We start from the raw sequence: 17,525 nt of genomic DNA on the forward strand, positions 1-17,525 counted from the left end.
GGCTGTGAAACAGGATTGCCTAAAGAAAATCAGCAGCTGGTTGGGGTGATGGGACCGAGGCTACTGGAGAATAAGAGAATTGTATGGGGTGGGTGGGTGGAAATAGCTAGGGGAGGCAGGATGCTTGGCAAGGTTTAAATGATTGGAGCTGGGTAGGAAAATAGCTGATACAAACAGGAATCTATCAGTGGGGGAGGTAGAGAGTGGCAATGGAAGTGGGGAAAGGGGAAGTTCATTCTCAAGTTATGATTGACTGAGCATAGGGGAGGGAAATAACTAAGTGCAGACATTGGAGAAATTCTGCTTCAAAATACTTTTTATTTTTTAAGTTCTTGCACCTCCAGATTCCAAAAATGTTTCCAAGATACAAATAAGCCTTTGGTAATTTCCTGGTGAATATTGCCATTGTAGTCCAATGCACCTTCACAGGCTTCAAGTAGTAATAAATAGAAGTATATGCCCTATGTACTGGGAGCTCAGAGGGTCTGCCTGGTTTAAGATTTGTTAGACGCTGGCTTTCAAAATCAGGGACCTTGCACCTCACATGATGTAAAATGTATAGGAATAACAGTACCAAGGCAGCCCAAAAACAAATGCTGACCTCTCTTGGCCAAATTATATCTTCAAGGAGAATGATCAATTCATATCAAAGGGGAAACTGAGGCCAAATTACTCTATAATTTGACTTCATGCATCTTGTAGCTAGATGTAAAGTTGCATTTCTTTTCATAAAAATAAAAGACAGGTGTGAAATAATGTAAGATAGATTTGGAATGGGTATTTAGGATTCATTCAGGATCCAGAGAAAAAGCTAGTCTTGCCTGAGCTTGAATCTGGCAAGACTGGTAGAGCAGGCAACCTTTACCAACTTCAAAGTGAGACATAGGGAAGCAGCTCTGACATATGATGAAATCTTTGTCCCATAAAGTTAAGTGAGGTTTTCCCCCTGACAGAGTTAAGATTTATAATTTACTGTGTACATTGTATACACAGAGATACTAGGCAATAATCCACTTGTCAACATTGCACAACTTTTGTAACGCATAATACTTCCTTGAGTATGCTATGCCTCAGGATATCCAAGGCTTTGTTGCTATCTTCACTGCAGGCTCCACTCCCAGACTTAACCATAGTTAACTACTAACAAGAGTTTTTAACGCAACCCTCCTGGTTGGCACTGCATTTGGAGATGAGCCTTAGCCGTGGTTAAGGCTGACTGCGGAAGTGTATTTACATGAGAGGTAAAGAGCATGTGACCCTGCAGCCACCAGGGCAGAGAAAAAGATTTCCTGGGCATGATGAAACAGCCCTAATCTGATCAAGAATTTCCTAGGTCTGTCTCTTACACATGTTTAAACTTTTTGAAGTTGAACTTCCCATTTGAACTTTAACTGGTAGTCACCACCATCCTCCAATAATCTGTTTCACAGGTGAATGTGCATAGATTTTCATGCCCAGTTGTGTGTAGGCTCCTACACACTTAGAAGGATCTATGAGAGATAGTGTGGTGTAGTGGCTAAAAGTGTTGGACTGAGAGTCGGGAGATCCGGGTTCTAGTCCCCACTCGGTGACTAGTCCACACTGGGTGACTTTTTTTGTGAGGATAAAATGGAGAGGAAGAGGATTATGTACGCCACCTTGGGCTCCTGGAGGAAAAAAGGCCGGATGTAAATGCAAAGATGATGATGTTGATGAAACAGTATGTTATCCAACACTGACATTAAAACAGGATCTCTCTGACCCTCCCCTAAAAACTACATGTCATAATCTATCATTAGTAGAAACCAGCAGGAATTCTGAGGTTCCTACTCTCCAAAATCAGGTTGAGTAACTTGGGGATGTGCACAATTCAACAGCCACTGCTCCAAGCCATTGTAACTTCTTCCAGAGCCTGCAAACTCTACTGGATCTGTTATAAAAGCCCAGCTAGGATGGTGTTACACTATTAACAGGATACTAAACAGTATGGCAACTATATAACCAACTCTTTTACTTATTATACTTGCAACCCTGCTTTTTGACCAGAGCCCCCAAAGCTCTTCACAATGTTCATAAAATGCAACAGATCCATCAAAAACCTTACACTTAAAAAAAGTCTTCCCAAATATGGCAAATATTTAATTCCTTTGAATCTAGGGGAAGGAAGTAAGTAGTAAAAGAGGTAACTTTGAGCTGATCCAGGAGCAGGCATGTGGTAGTACCTTTGCCTCCTACACTCCCTCTCCTCCTGAAAATGTTTCTCCTAAAATAAAGCTAATAATCTAAACTACAAGCTCCCTTTACAGCATTATTTATTTATTTATTTATTGCATTTCTATACCGCCCAATAGCTGGAGCTCTCTGGGCGGTTCACAAAAATTAAAAACATTCAAAGTATAAAACAACAGTATAAAACCATAATATAAAATACAATATAAAAGCTCAACCAGATAAAAACAGCAGCAATGCAAAATTACAAATTTAATTTATTGTTGTCTATAAACAATGGTTCAGTAAGCTTTGCTTCTGACTTCTAAGATTTTTTAATTATCAAAGGCCAATGAGGCAACAGCAAAATTTGAACTCAGGTGGCTACACTACCTGATTATTTTTGAAATGATTTTTAAAGCATTCCTATTCTTATTTTTAAAGACACATACACCTCAAGATATTCTGGACTAATTCCAACATTTAGTTTTCCTATACAGGAATGTCATGATTCTCAGTGACAAGTACACATGGAAGACATTATGATACCACAACATAGCACATAAAGCTTTCCAGAAAAGATTTCTGAGCAGGACTGTGCAGGGCTGCCAGCTCCTTCTCATAGTTCTTTGGTGTAAAAAAAAAAATCCATATGGACTTAAAATTCCAAGGTAATGTTTTCCACATGTATTCTTCACCGGAATCTTTACAAAAGCGGAAGACCCTTGCACAACACAATCAAACCACTAGCAGATGGCTCCCAGTTAAAATGATAATCACAAAACATAACTACTTTATCACACATGGGGGGAGGAGTATGTTGGGGTGTGCATCTTAAGCTACAGCATGACTTTCATCTTACCTCAAGCACTGGTCCAGCTCCAAGAATGATTTGTTCTACTCCACTAGCAAATCCCTTCTGGCTAAGAGCAGTGAGGTGATGAATCAAGAAGTTTGTGCTCTGTGTTTTCCCAGACCCACTTTCTCCAGAAATGACAATACACTGATTCTTCCGACGCAGAAGCATAGCATGATATGCTACATCAGCCACTGCGTAAATGTGAGGCTCCAACTTCCCCAGTTGATGGTTATCATACATTTTAACATACTTGGGGTTGTAAATGGGGAGAAATTTGAATGGGTTAATGACTATTAGTATGCTTCCAACATATGTGTAAATTTTTTCCTGTTTAAAGCGATTTCTAAGGTTTTCCAAGAGCGTTCTCTCATTCAAGTCTGGCAAAGCACACAAGTCATCATAGTCCTTGTACTGCGGTTGAGGAAGGAAGCCACGTTCCATCATCCTCCGGCGCTCTTCTGTGACCCGCAACCAGGACTGGAGGCTGGCATAATGTATTGATCCATCTAGGTTTTTTTCCCTTAGAAGAAAGCGATAATCCTCTCCACTCAAACGGTTCTCTAGGGCCATACGTGGCCACAACATCATGCGTTGGACAGGGCAGTCGGTGGGGTTGAGGATCCATTCCTCCCCCCCAAACTCCTTCACCTCTGCCAAGACGTAGCATTTTGTTTTGTCCAGCTGAAGCTTATTAATCAGAGAGTCTATCACCTCCGCAGCAGTGGATGTTTTTCGTGCAATAACAGGACAATAGATGGTCCCTTCAGCAATGCTCCCGGGGTATATGTGTAGTGTTTGCTCACTGTCCTCAAAGCGTCTTCTTCCCCCAACATCATTTCCACTCATATTGGACTTCTTCCCATTAGTAACAGCAATCCATCTTCAGAACGGCTGAATAAGTGATCATGGCATCAGCGCTACAATAAGAACATAAATATAATTTGTCTAAATATTTATTTGAAGTAACAATGTTTTCCCCAAAACCAAACAAGTAAATATTTCAGGTAGACTGCAGAAGCAATGTTCAAATACAGATAAACTAATAGTCATTTCTGGCTTGGACATGTGAGCAACCAAGTGTTACAAGACCTTCTTTCAATTACAATGACCTGATTTTGTATCTGTTCTATTTAAAAGCAGGAATGAAGCTAACAGGTCACACAGATTTATTTTTAAAATATGATTTCAAAAACACAATAAAGAAAGCAAACCACAATTCCAACTTTTCTTAGCATAAGTCATGTAATATGACGAAGATGTTATGACCAAAAGAGCAGCTAAAGAACATGACAAAACAAGAAGATTTTGCATAGAGCCAAGAAAGTTAAATATGCCCCTGGACTCCAAAAGGCAAGGAGATTTAAGATCATGCTATGATGCTCCTAATTAAAATAGCATGGTTTATATTAAATTGCACTATGTTCTCTATAATGTGATGCCATATGAAATTTGCAAACCAGGTGGTGGTGGTTTTTTTAAAGACTAAATGAGAAAGCAGTGAGAAAATAACTTTGAGGTATCAAATTTATTTTGATCTCTGAAGTATGGGACTGGCCAGCACTTGGATGTAGGACCAGCTTAGAACCCCATGTATGCAGCTCTGAGTTGCTTAGAGTAAAGGTAAGATGCAGAAGTTATGAGTACAAGTAAATCATTCTGAGAGTGAATGAGAATAACTTCATTTTAAGACTTGGTATGACAGTTTAAATTATGCTTTTAAATAACTGAGAATTCCAGCAATTTTAATTTGACACATTCAGCTTCAGGAGCATAGCAACAGGGCATGCGTATTGTAGATTCCCAATGTGGAAAGAGGTCAAAAATTCATCCATACTTTGACCTCAACAAAAGTGATCTATATAATTCAATACTGCACTTCCTTTGATAATTGTTAATTGATCAGAAAGACCAAGCTGTATAACTTACATACTTGCTTGTATGTATTTGCTATAACTATTGGAAATCTAAAATATTTCAAACCCCCATTGATATGTATGCCATGAGTGTGAATTCAGATCAAACCCTCTATGCTACAGATCAAGAACTGGCAGCCCCTTACCCAAATCACCACCAATATATAACCTTCCTATGAGATCTTGTCTGAACTGTTAGATATCGACCAGATATCTTAAGTAGCTGGGAGAGAAATGAAAAGGGTCAGAGAGGTATTACCTGTTCAGTCACGGGTGGGAAGGAATGTAAAAGAGTGAACTAACCAAAAAGGCACCTTAACAAGATGTGAGGATTTGTTCAACAACTTCATTACTTTCTGAACCCCCGCCCCCCAATAAAATCTTGTTGCCAATCAAGGTTCTGAACTGTGATAAGACCAAGATTAAGAACACTTAGGGTGGTATCCAATGGTGCCGCAACGTAAGCAGCAATTTGTCATTGAAATGGAGCAGTGAATCACACTAGCAAATTGCACTAGTTATGTTGTGCATGCATTGGTTCATGCAAGTATAGCACTATTAGCGCTAGTGCTGGGACACCATTGGATACTACCCTTAGAATTCATTTCCTAGATGCACTGTCAGACAAATATCCAATTCAATTTTAATGGAACAAACCATTTCTAACTGCTATTGCATCAATACAGAATACAGTTCTTCAAAATGCTATCTGGGTGACAAAGGAAAGCAAGCTCTATTCTGATGATTTATGCGTCAATTCTTTTGAAGAAATTATTTCCCTACAGCTCACTGCAGACTACCTATTAATATATGTGATTCATCTAAATGCACAAAGCTGAGGTTTCAGTAACAAATGACTGTTTTGTTTGCTAACAGCCCACAAAAACAGCACACCAAAGAATAAACTTAGTAAGAAGGACTTGTATTCTGTAGGTATCCAGTATACATGCAGGCACCAGGAAAGCTGCTTTTATATTTACTATGTAAAAACCAATGGTAACATTTCCTGAAAGCCATTTTCTATGAAGTGTTATTATATAAAGATGCCTGCACTTGCCAGCTGATTGCCAAGAAACTTTACATTTAACCTTCACAATGCATTTGAGGCAAAGACTACATTTTAATGGCACTCCCCCAGTGTCCTCAATATGAAATTATTAAAATGTAAAGGAACATTAAAAAGAAAAACCAACATTTGAGCTGGTGCAAGTTAAAGAAATGGCTTCCTGTAGCTTTCCCTTCACAAAGTAGCTCAGTCAAGTCACCAGCTCTTAGCAGAGAATGGAAGGCAAACATTTTCAGAACAATTCCTAAGCAAAGGGATGCAGTTTATTCATTCTTCCCATTCACAAAAGAATTGGCTCAGTTAAGAATGGTGAAGGAAATCATACTAGGGGAGTTATGACTAATATCTCAAGATGCAAGAAAATATGTATTTTTGGCATACCTGTTTTATGTTTTTGAGACTAAAAATAATAATCTGGTTTTCAGAAACAATGCAAGACCTCTTTTTCAAGGTAGTCTCGAGTCCATGTAAACACACTGAGGACATTACAGGCGTAAGCATAAAGAGAAATGTCTTAACATATTTTAAATCAACTCTAGTAAAGGTTTGTTCCCTCTTCCTTGCAACACATCACACACACTCCTAGGATAGAGACATTTATCCACTTGAAATTGTGCTAGTCTGCCTGCAATCCTGCCCACATTGCCACATGATCTTATTCCACTGATAAGAGTTCAACCCTTCTGTTTATTGGTCACAACAAGGCCCACCCATGCTATAAAAGCTTTTGGGGAAAGACCTTGAGTGACTTACCGCTAATGGGGGCCATGGCTTCACATAGCATTCTGGATGAGGGTTATAGTCAGGCTGGAAACCAAACCATGCGTAACAAAGGTATCATACCACATTAACTGCACAAACTCCTCATACTTTCCTTTAAAGCTGTCTCTTTAAGCACGGCCTAGCTCACCCTTGTCTCTTTTTGGGGCCTCATATCTTCTTTACATCTCAGCCTTGACTTTCACTGAAACTCTACCACTTGGAAAGAGTCTGCTCTCAATGACTCTGCACATTCTCCCTTGCTGCCCTCTAACCTGGAATTCCTTCCCAGAGCTTCTGCATCAGCCTTCCCCGACCTAGTGGCCTAACATAATTCTACTCAAAACTTTCCTCAAATTCCTTTTCCGTTAAGCCTTTGCCATGAAATCAAAGGAAAGATTAACTTAAATTTGCTCACATTCATCCCTTGAACCCTCATCTTCCATCATTCTTCCTTACCCTCTGTTGTATTCCCCTGTCTTTAGTAACACTGTAAGCACCTTGCTGCAGAAAAATCCTCAGATATGCAAAAACAACAAATGCTTAATATCATATACCCTTACCTAAAAATAAGCTAAAAATTAACTCTTAAGATACTCCTAAGAAAAATTGTCATCATGATGACACAATTTCTTAACTTCTTTTAGAAGGCTTAATACAGATTTGAAAGCCTACGTGAAACAGGTATTTGAAAGCTACATTGTACATTATTTAAAAATTAATACATCTGGGTTAGAACTTGGAATTTCCAATTCATTGTGAGAAATGTTGTAAACTGTTTTGAGACAGGTTTTTGTTCATTCAAAATATTGCCAAGCTAAGCATCCTTAAAGACCAGAGTCACACTAAATAGCAAAAAAAAAAATATAGTTATTTCTTCTTTTTGATGCAGAAGCCCAAATATTCCAACTCTGGTCAAAGATAAAAGCACACTTCCTGTGTTATACCCACTGCCTGTGTAACACAGCCTCAATTGTAAAGCAATGCATGAAGCACTTAATGTACCCACTAAAACTATCTTGCTTGTTCAGATCTGCAAAAGAACAGCAACGCCTTTAACATGGTGTCAGTGAACACTGCAGTGATCCCACCTCTCCACCCTCTAGTCCAAACCCCCTCCAACTCTGAAGCAGCAAGCACTTCTCACTGACAACCTGGAAGAACTATCCATACTGCAAGGAATAAATTTCAGCTTGGCTATTAAATTCTATGGAAAGATTGATGGTTGATGCCTATATCATTACAGAAGTTACCAATCTGAGCCCAAATAACCTCATTCTAGAGAAAAGATTCTACCTGTCCTATTTCTCATGTTTCTGCTTTATGGACACAAGCACAATACTATCACATATTCATATACCAATTGTCATTATAGCTAAAGAAAAATATGCCCAAATTCCATACAATCCTTGGCAGACAAATGTGTGAGAAGCTATGTTCAGGTTACCTTCTAGAATTTCTCCCACCATTAAGATACAATGCTGGACTTAAAATCAATTCCCAAGCTCTACAGCTGGGATGGGGAATGTCTGACCCTCCAAATGTTGTTGGACTGCAAGTCCCATCATCCCTCACCATTGGCTATGCTGGCTAGGACTGATGGGAGTTACAGCCCAACAACATCTGGAGGGTCAAAAGTTCTCTTATCACTGCTCTATAGCATTTATCCCAACAGCACAGCAACCTCTGCTGTGTCAGTCTTCAAGAATGAATAGAGTGCACAGTTAGCATTATAAAGTTAAGGGGTTACTAAGTTGCTGATAAACCAGAGTATTGTCAGAAATAATTCAGCCCTGTGAAACAAAACCAGGCTAGGACCAAATGGCTGAAAAGGCAATTGTAGAAACTTGCAACATCCTAAAAAGGAAGTAGCTATATGCACCCTCAGAATAGTAACAGTTCCTTATTATCCACACCCTGGACTGGGATACAGAGTAGGTGCATGATGTTACATGTATTGTTCATGCCTCAAATTTGAGGATCAGGTTGAAACACCTCTCTAACTGAATAAACTATTTGGGGCAGTGGACTATATAATGAAGCTGCCTTATACTGAATGGTCCAGTTTGACTGGCAGTAGCTCTCCATGGAGAGCTCTGTAAAAGGGTGAAGATCAAAAGAAAATTATGATAGAAGAAAACCCAAAAGGTAAGAAGGCCATAGCTCTCTTACCCTTTGCACGTGGTTTGGACACAAGAGGCTCCAGGTTCAAGCTGTGTCATCTCCAGGCAGGGCTGGGAAAGACTCCTGTCTGAAACCTGGGAGAGCCACTGCTAGTCAGTGTAGATAATATTGTGTTAGATGGACCTATGGTCTTAGTCTGTATAATGCATGAGTGCAGACCCTCTATGGGCCAGATAAAGTTGGTGAATGTGGCCACACCAACTGATATAATCAACCATTTTTGCCTCTCCATGCTTATCACAGAGCATAGCATGTCAGCTGAATCTGAAACTGCAGTTAGTCTTAACTACGGTTAGTTGAGACAAGCAAACTTCATAAAATATAGCTTGAACTTTGTTTGTTTCTGCTAACTATAATTAAGATAAACCAAAGTTTGTCCAGGTTCAAACAACACAAGTTGTGGTTCGTGTAAAATAGAAGTGGAAGTTTCCAAATTCTCCTCACAGCTGCTCTGGAGAAGGAGTAAGGAGTGTGCAAGTCCAAAGACTGCTGAGGCTCAGTCTCCTAACAATGAAGTATGGTTTACAGCGTTACAGCTAAACAAGGCCAATCCCTCTGCTGCTTTTGTTTTCCAGCTATAATACACAGTGAAATGCCTATCCTATGAATGAAGCTGGTGATAGTAAGCTTCCAACTGCAGTTATGCTGAAAACATTTTTCAGTTTTCATTGGCAATGCCAGTTTGGAGCAACGATTCAGTTGTTGTCACCCATCTTCCCCTAAAAATGCACAAAGTCAGCTATGGAATAATCCAGAAACATCAGCTTTAAAATCAACACATTTTGGGTCAACTCTCCTGCTTTCACTGCAAGGAGGCAGGAAAGTAAGCTAATTGTTTATGGAACATTATCAAGACAATAAAGACAGCCCAGTGCAATAGACCCCATTTAGAAAATATAATCCTGCCAAGCACACACAGCAACCTGGTTCGCATGACTCAACAGACCACCATAGCTTAATTTACTTGCAGGGACTGTTGGGCTGTACTGGGCACCCACATGTGCCATTTTTGTGTGTGTGGGCACCCATGTCCTGTGAACCCAAGTGGCAGGTGATGTTTGAGATGTAGAGGGTCAGAGTAGACAGTACTGGACTAGATGGATCAAGCCAATAGGAGCTGGGAAGTGTCTGGTTCAGGATGAATTATCCTGAAGGGATGAGAGTGAAAATGTTGATAGCCCAAATGAGGTACATAGAAATAAACCACACTAGAATACAATGGCACTCAAAGAGGCCAAAGGGGTTAAGGGAAAATGCACTCACTAGAGACATTTGGAAATAGACACCATGCATAGATGTTTCTAATATTAAAGCCAGAAGTTTCTGAGCCAAGGTGAGAGACCTAGAGTGCTTGGTTTTTAAAGGAGAACATAGATACAGTCGACATAATGGAAATCTGGTGTAATGGAGAGAACCAGTGGAATATGATCCTCTCTGGATACAAACTCTACATAGAAAGGGTGTAGTAGGGAGAGAGTCACTCTATTATGTCCTCTTTGATGTACAAATGGGCTAGAAACCTCAAAAGGGTCCCAAAAGTAATTTTGTACTGGTCTAGTGAAAAGTATTGTAAAAAATGGCATCATTTGATCAATTTTCCTGCCAATAGCAGCCAATAAAGTGGAGTGACAGGCAGGATAACTCCCAGCATGTTGTCACACCACACACCAAGTTTCATTAAATGTTGCAAGTAAGCAGCTACATATGGACTATCATTTTCAGAAGCAGACTCATAGTATCTAGTTTTGTTTTCACCAGTCCTTCCTGCAGGATAATGCCAAAATCATATTTAAGAGCAATTAATACAACCTGCCCCAAAGTGCTTGGACTACTTCCCTGCTATAGCAAATATTCTCTCTGGCTACTGGTGGAAGTACATGGACAGCTGAAGGCCCACAGGATCTATGGTGTTAAGTTGTTAAGATTTCTTTGGGTCTCTCCAAACAGCTCTGGCATAATCTGCCTTTATTTTCAAGCAAGAAAAAAGGCAAGACAGCCCACAGGAATCAAGGGAGTTGCATTGCGAAAGGCTTCTAGAACAGAGGTGGGCAGAAGGTAGATCAAAATCTGCTGGTAGTTCTTTGGGTGCTTTGCAGTAGACTGGCAAGTGCAATAACAAATGCAAAAGGTTCTTCCTCTATAAGTTAGGCAATTGAAATACAGAATAACTGGGGACGGGTGGGGGGAAAGACCAAGAGTGGGTTTGTGGGTGAAAAAACGAGTTCAATTCTAGCATTGGAAACAAATTCCTAGGCTGAGCACATTCTCAGAAGGTACTTGGTTCCTTAATTTTAAGCCCCATAGCCACTATTTTTCATTTGGTCCGGTTAATAGATCTTGTAGTTTTAGCAAACAAAATACCAAGACAATCCTGTAAGCCTGAAGTCTGCCCACCCGTTTTAGATCACTTACCACCACATAGTGAACTCAACATTTTGACCTTTTTTGACACAAAGCAATATCAAAACAGTTTAAAAGTCCCAAATTAAACATTTTCAAGTCCAAACCTCAAGCCCACAGCTAGTTAATCCAATAACAATAGTTAACAAAGAACCATGATACCTCTGAACCAAAGAATAGATGTTTGCCCTCTTATACAAACCTCAGCTTTAAAGTGCAGCTGCCTTCATTTCTCTCCCACCCCGAAGTGGTGGAAATAGGAAATACTTAACGTTAGAATGACCTCAATTAAAACTACAGCATACAATCTACATATTGTCAAGCAGGCATTAAATTCCACTTCCTGAAAGTGTAAATAGAACATTAAAAAATGAAAGTATTTCCCGACATCATCTCTGGGATTCCATTTTACTCCGGGCAGCACATGACATAAAAAAGTGACATGAAACCAAGCCAAAGCATCTCTCGACTGCTTTGCCACTATCCTAGCTCAGACACTCAGCAACTACACTAGCTCACCCAATCACTTCATCCAGAGTACAATCCAAGCCAAATATGAAAGTACGAAAGCCACTTAATCACAGCTTTGATCCATCTAGCCTAGTACAGAGATCTTTCTCAGCATTGTAGCTAACCGAGAAGTCTGCTGGAAATGTTAACCTGGGCCCTTGTGTATGCAAGGCATATGTCCCACTGCCAACCTATATGGCCTTTTACACACACACTCAACTATATCAATCAGCCCTCAGATAAAAATAGTCAAGATACAGTGTCTGGGATTGTTTAGCTTAGAAAAAAGGTGAGTACAGGGAGATAGGATAGAGCTGTACAAAATTATGCATGGTGTGGAGAAAGTGGGTAGAGATAAGTTGTTCTTCCTCTCCTGAAATTCTAGAAAACAGGGTCATCCCACTAAGCTGAATTGTAGAAGAGTCATGGTAGATAAAAGGAAGTACTTCTTCATGCAACACATAGGTAAACTATGGAATTTGTTACAACAAGACGCCTAAGCCACCAACTTGGATGACTTTAAAAAAGGATTAGACAAATTAATGGAGAATAAGGCTATCAAGGGCTACTAGTCATAATGGCAATATATTACATCCAGCATTGGAGGCAGTATACCAGTTGCTGGGGAACATGAGCAGAAGGCTTTCCACAGGCATCAAGTTGCCCACTGTATGGAGGGAATGCTGAAGGCAAAAATGGGAGGAGTGAAGCTTGACTAGGTAGGACTTTGGTCTGATTCAGCATGGTCAAGTTCTTAATCAAAATTGTCCTTCCTTTAAAGCCGCTAAGAAAGTTTCAGCCTTTCTCTAAAACAGGGATGGGAAATGTGCAGTCCAACAACATATGGAGGGCCACAACTCCTATCACCTATCACCATTGGCTATTCTGGCTAGGGCTGATAGCTGCTGCAGTCCAACAACATCTAGAGGTCCACAAGTTGCCCACCTCTGCACTAAATCTACAGTTTTGAAAAATGCTCCAAGTAGCAGTCATCACCATAGTTGTTGGAATAATCAAAGCAGGAGGAAAGCCAAAAGATCTTTAAATCTTCATAAGGCACAAATGCTATTCAGACATACACAATTTGCCAAATTTTTAAACACCACCACACACAAGCTGATTGTGGTAACTTACTTCATTTTCAGGGGTGTCAAATCTCATCATGTTTCCAAATGTCTTGTAACCTCAACATACTTGGCAGGCAAAGAGTAACTCAACTCCGCGTTATTACAAAAAAAAATGATGGAATGACAACATTATGATTATACAGTGAAAAATTATTTGCAATTCTACCATTTGTTTGGTTCTTAGCCTTAATATTTTTGTTAAGGCAGCACTTGTAGTTTCTGCCTATGAAATGGAAAGCTTGGTTTCTGAGACAGTGATATACGAGTCTTTATTTTGTAAGAGAAATATTATGAACATATTGGAAGATCACCCCAGTGCAGTCTAAGTATTTATGACCAAAACTCAACAAAAGGAATGCTTCCAACTTCCACTTAAGGCAGAGACACTCCCCCCCCCCTTAACAAAAAGACTTGGGAAGCAAAGATACCAGCTTTGCTAATCTTGGTAGAATGAAACAGTCCATTACGGCCCTAATCCATAATAATGTGCACAGCAGTACAATCAATCAATGATGATGTGAATAGATGTGCCGTACAAAACTCCTAGGCAGTCATTTTTGAAAAAGCAAGCAAAACCATAAGAAAGTATGCGTATAATATTTTTGAAAGTCATGTGCCAAGTGTCTTGTGAGGCAGAAGTGCTTCTAAAGTTCAAGCACTTGATTTTTTCCCTACTTCATCCACAAGGAGATAAGAACTCCCTGCTGCAGTTCAAATCATGTGCAGCCACTGCTCCTCTTGAATAAATGCACTGAAGAGAAGGTGCAGCAATTCTAAACAGAATTCTCCCAGTGGTGCACTGCCACACTCCTTAACCTTCCCCAACCTGATGCCCTCCAGATGTTTTAGACTACAACTCCCATCAGGCCCAACATGGCCAATAGTCGGGTATTGTGAGAGTTGTTGTTCAGAAACCAATTAATGTCTTAGTAAGAAACCAATACAGAGCAATGTGAGATGTAATTCCTACATACAAAGCAATCTTTTTCTTCCTGTAAATAATGTTACAGACATAAATAACGCAGCTTGGATCACAGCTGCAAACATATGAACTCGAGAACATCTTCAGTTCATTAATAGGTAAAATGGAAATAATAAGAAATAAGTAAGGAAGGGTGCAAGGAAAACATTAGGAAATGCAAGGAAGGGACAGTCAAAAGCAAGTAAAACTATTACTTTATACTAACAACATTTCTCAAGGGGATCATGCTTTGTTTATCCAAAATGAAGCTACAAGTTATCTTTTAAAATTCAGCAACAGAAAATCCCCTGCAGGTATATTCATTTGGGGGCAGTGCTTTTTATTTATTTATTGCATTTATATCCTGCCTTTTTTCCTCCAAGGAAACCAAGGCAGTGTACATAATCTGCCTCCTCTCCTTTTTATTCTCATAACAACCACCCTGTGAGGTAGGTTGGGCTGAGAGTCTGTAACTGGCCCAAAGCCACCCAGTGATGCTCCATAGGTGAGCGGGAACTAGAACCCTTATCTTCCGACTCCCAGTCTAACAATCTAACCACTACACCACACTGGTTTATAAGATTTTGGCTTATAAACACCAAATTAAGAGTGTTTCTTATACCAAGGCTTTTAATAGCTGAGTTGTTGGTTCTGTTGTACTAGTTGCTACTTCACTGCATCTATTTTAAGGCTAATTTTATTCTACTGTTTTCTGTTCATTTTACTTTGTTGTTATAGTCTGGATTTTATTGAAATTTAATTATATTGTTTCAACATTGTAAGCCAGTTTGGGGACTGCATATCCAAAACATAAAGCAAAATGAGGTATACTCTGACTGGACGTAATGAAGAGGATTCAGCTAACATCCAAATCTTCTGATCACAAAAGTGCTGTTGCTGGCTGTCTCTGCAAGGTGCTTGAAAACTTGGGAGAGCTGCTGCCAATCAGTGTTGACAACAATAGGCTAGATGGACAATGGTCTGACTCAGTATAAGGCTGTTTTAAGAAGAACTGGTCAAAGAAGTGGTACAAATGCCAATGCTATTTCAAGTGGCATTAACATAAGCATTATTTCCAGCACAATAATATAGCATGTATTTCAATGAAGTATCCTGCCCTATATCACTAGGATCTCATGGCAGCGTACAGATAAAATCATGCAATATAAAACAATATACACAGCTAAAAACAAATTAAACGATGAATCAAGTTAAAACCAGTATATAATTTAAAAGCAGTAAAACAATTAAAACAGTTAAAACAATGTGCAAGTTTGGTGAATTTCCCTTCAAGACAACCATTGTCATCTTTGGTCTAGGGTATCAAGCAGAAATACTTATTACTCACAGCTCAAATTTGGCTAAGTATACCCCTGGAACATACAAAAAGGCAGTAGTGAAGAATGACTGAATATCATGGCCCAAGAAAATGTAGTGGCTCAACCTTTAACTAAGGAAGATAAAAATAGCTCCATTTTCCTTGAGGCAAAACAAGTGTATTATGGAAATGAGGTGGTGGTAAGGATCAGATGCTGAGAAATATAGCCTACTGGGTTGTTGTTGTTTTTAAAAAATGTATTCACTCCATTTCACTGGCAGAATTAGAAACATTAGGCAAGCAGCACTTGACACAGCAGGCAACTGCTGGAGGGGAAAGCACAGAACAAGCCATCCATTCAATGGGCAGCCTGTTCTGTCACAGTCCACTAGTAATGGGTCAGTCATAGGGCAGATGCTACCTCTCAGCCACAATCAGACGCTTGACTACTTGGTTATTTATCAGTTTCACAAGAGAGCTCTGAATGTTTTCTAGTAAGATTGGTGTTCGAAACTCCACGGCGAACCAAAGTATCAAGCTTTTTTTTTTCATTCTGCAAATTTGCAGGAACACAATAGATTACCTACCACAAAAATAGTCAGTGGAAACAGCCACAGGAAGTTATTTTTTATAATGAAAAAGCCCTACACAGCTTGGGCCCCAAGTACCCTACTCCAACATAATCTGCCTGTGCATTAAGGTCATCTGCTGAGGCCTTCCTCAAGGTTCTTCCATCATAAGAGATGAGTTGGGTGGCAACTGGGGAGAGGGTGCTTTCTGTTCCCCTGAGGCAAATACTTTTTAAAACTAATTCTCTCAAGCTTTTTCAGCTGTTCTACTTGTTTTTATTCCAACTTGATTACAGTTTTAAGATTGAACTGTATTTGGTGTTAAGTTTGATGTTTATGTTTTATCTTTGTAAACTACCCTGGAAACATTTGTGAAAGGTAGTATTAATTCACTAAATAAAAAAGAAAAACACCAATTTGACTTTACGTACCAGCTGTCCACAAATCCATTCACCTGATCACTAAGGGGGAGTGCTCCCAGTCATATAGCAATAATTCCCAGCAGGCTCCAACAGGTTCTCATTTGCACCACAATTGGGAGAAGGGAATGCACACCATGAGTTTATCCTGCACTTTATCTTCTTAGCCTAATCTTTGCATGAGTGGTTGAAGACTCTGGCTCTTCCTCAACAAAACGTACCTTCGCGCTTATGCTCAGGTTTGGAGAAGGGAAGAAACAGTAGGAGAAGCCTGGTGCTTCCTCCTTTCTCCACACCCCAGCATAAGAAAGAAAAGTTTATACCTTTCCCTGCAGCCGTTTGCAAAAGCCACAGGAGTGAGGTGAGAATGGCGAGTACAGCTGATAGTGAGGACAAATAGAGGTTGGATTGTAAGTCAAGCCATATCTGTAGACTCTAGTGCTTTCCTCTGAAGCCATATACATAACGGAGATGGTTAGGAAGGCAGCAGTATCTTAAAACCTTATAACTATCATATAGGAGAGGTCCTGTATCCTTCCTCTCATTTGTGTTCAGGACCTTTTGGGAGAAAACAAAAAGACTTAGATCTCTCTGAGGCTGTGCCTTTTCCAGTGTGGTAGTCAGCTTGCAGTGCCTCAGTGGAAGAAGACTAAAATTGGGCTCACGTAACACAACACAACAACGCAAAGTATGGATTGTCATTGAATCATGGGTTGTGTTGTGTGAACCAGCTGTGCTAACAAACAATGGTTTGTTAACCACAAACAACCCGGAATTCACAAATCAACAATAAACTATGGGTTTTAATGGGTAGTTTATGGTTAACAATTCACAGGTAACTCATAGTCCCAGATTCAGACATAACAACCCATGATTCAACAACCCCCATGGTTTGTCATTATCTCTGAACAACGTTATTCGGTTCTATTTGTGTGTTGTTCATGGTTAACAAACCATGGTTTGTTACCATGGCTGGGTTCACAAAACAACTCATTATTCAACAAGCCATACTCAAGCCATGCTCTTTGTTGTTGTGTCATGTGATCAATCTCTAATTGTCAGAGAAGAAAGCGCAGATCAATTCTTGGAAGTCATTCCAGGGAAAGAAGACAAACGTAGGGGGGTGATGGAAGAAAAGAGCAACAGATAGCAAGTCTTATGGAAACGTGAAACCGAGAGAAAGGTTTGCAGGACATAGAAGCAAAGCAAAAACATACGGGGGTAAAAAGGAAAATCTGTGAGCTGCAGCCTGT

At 39.7% G+C, this 17,525-nt stretch overlaps 1 protein-coding gene across 1 annotated transcript in view; it reads right to left on the reverse strand.

The window, feature by feature from the left end:
• Positions 1-17,525, reverse strand: part of MYO9A (myosin IXA) — a 129,505-nt gene that overhangs the window by 92,844 nt on the left and 19,136 nt on the right. Inside the window, exon 2 of the mRNA XM_063142429.1 lies at positions 3,050-3,963. Coding sequence (XP_062998499.1) covers positions 3,050-3,892 — 843 coding nt within the window. The 5' untranslated portion in view covers positions 3,893-3,963. The remainder of the gene's footprint in view (positions 1-3,049; positions 3,964-17,525) is intronic.

Source organism: Elgaria multicarinata, chromosome 16 (assembly GCF_023053635.1).
Source record: "Elgaria multicarinata webbii isolate HBS135686 ecotype San Diego chromosome 16, rElgMul1.1.pri, whole genome shotgun sequence".
NCBI classification, from domain to species: Eukaryota; Metazoa; Chordata; class Lepidosauria; order Squamata; family Anguidae; genus Elgaria; species Elgaria multicarinata.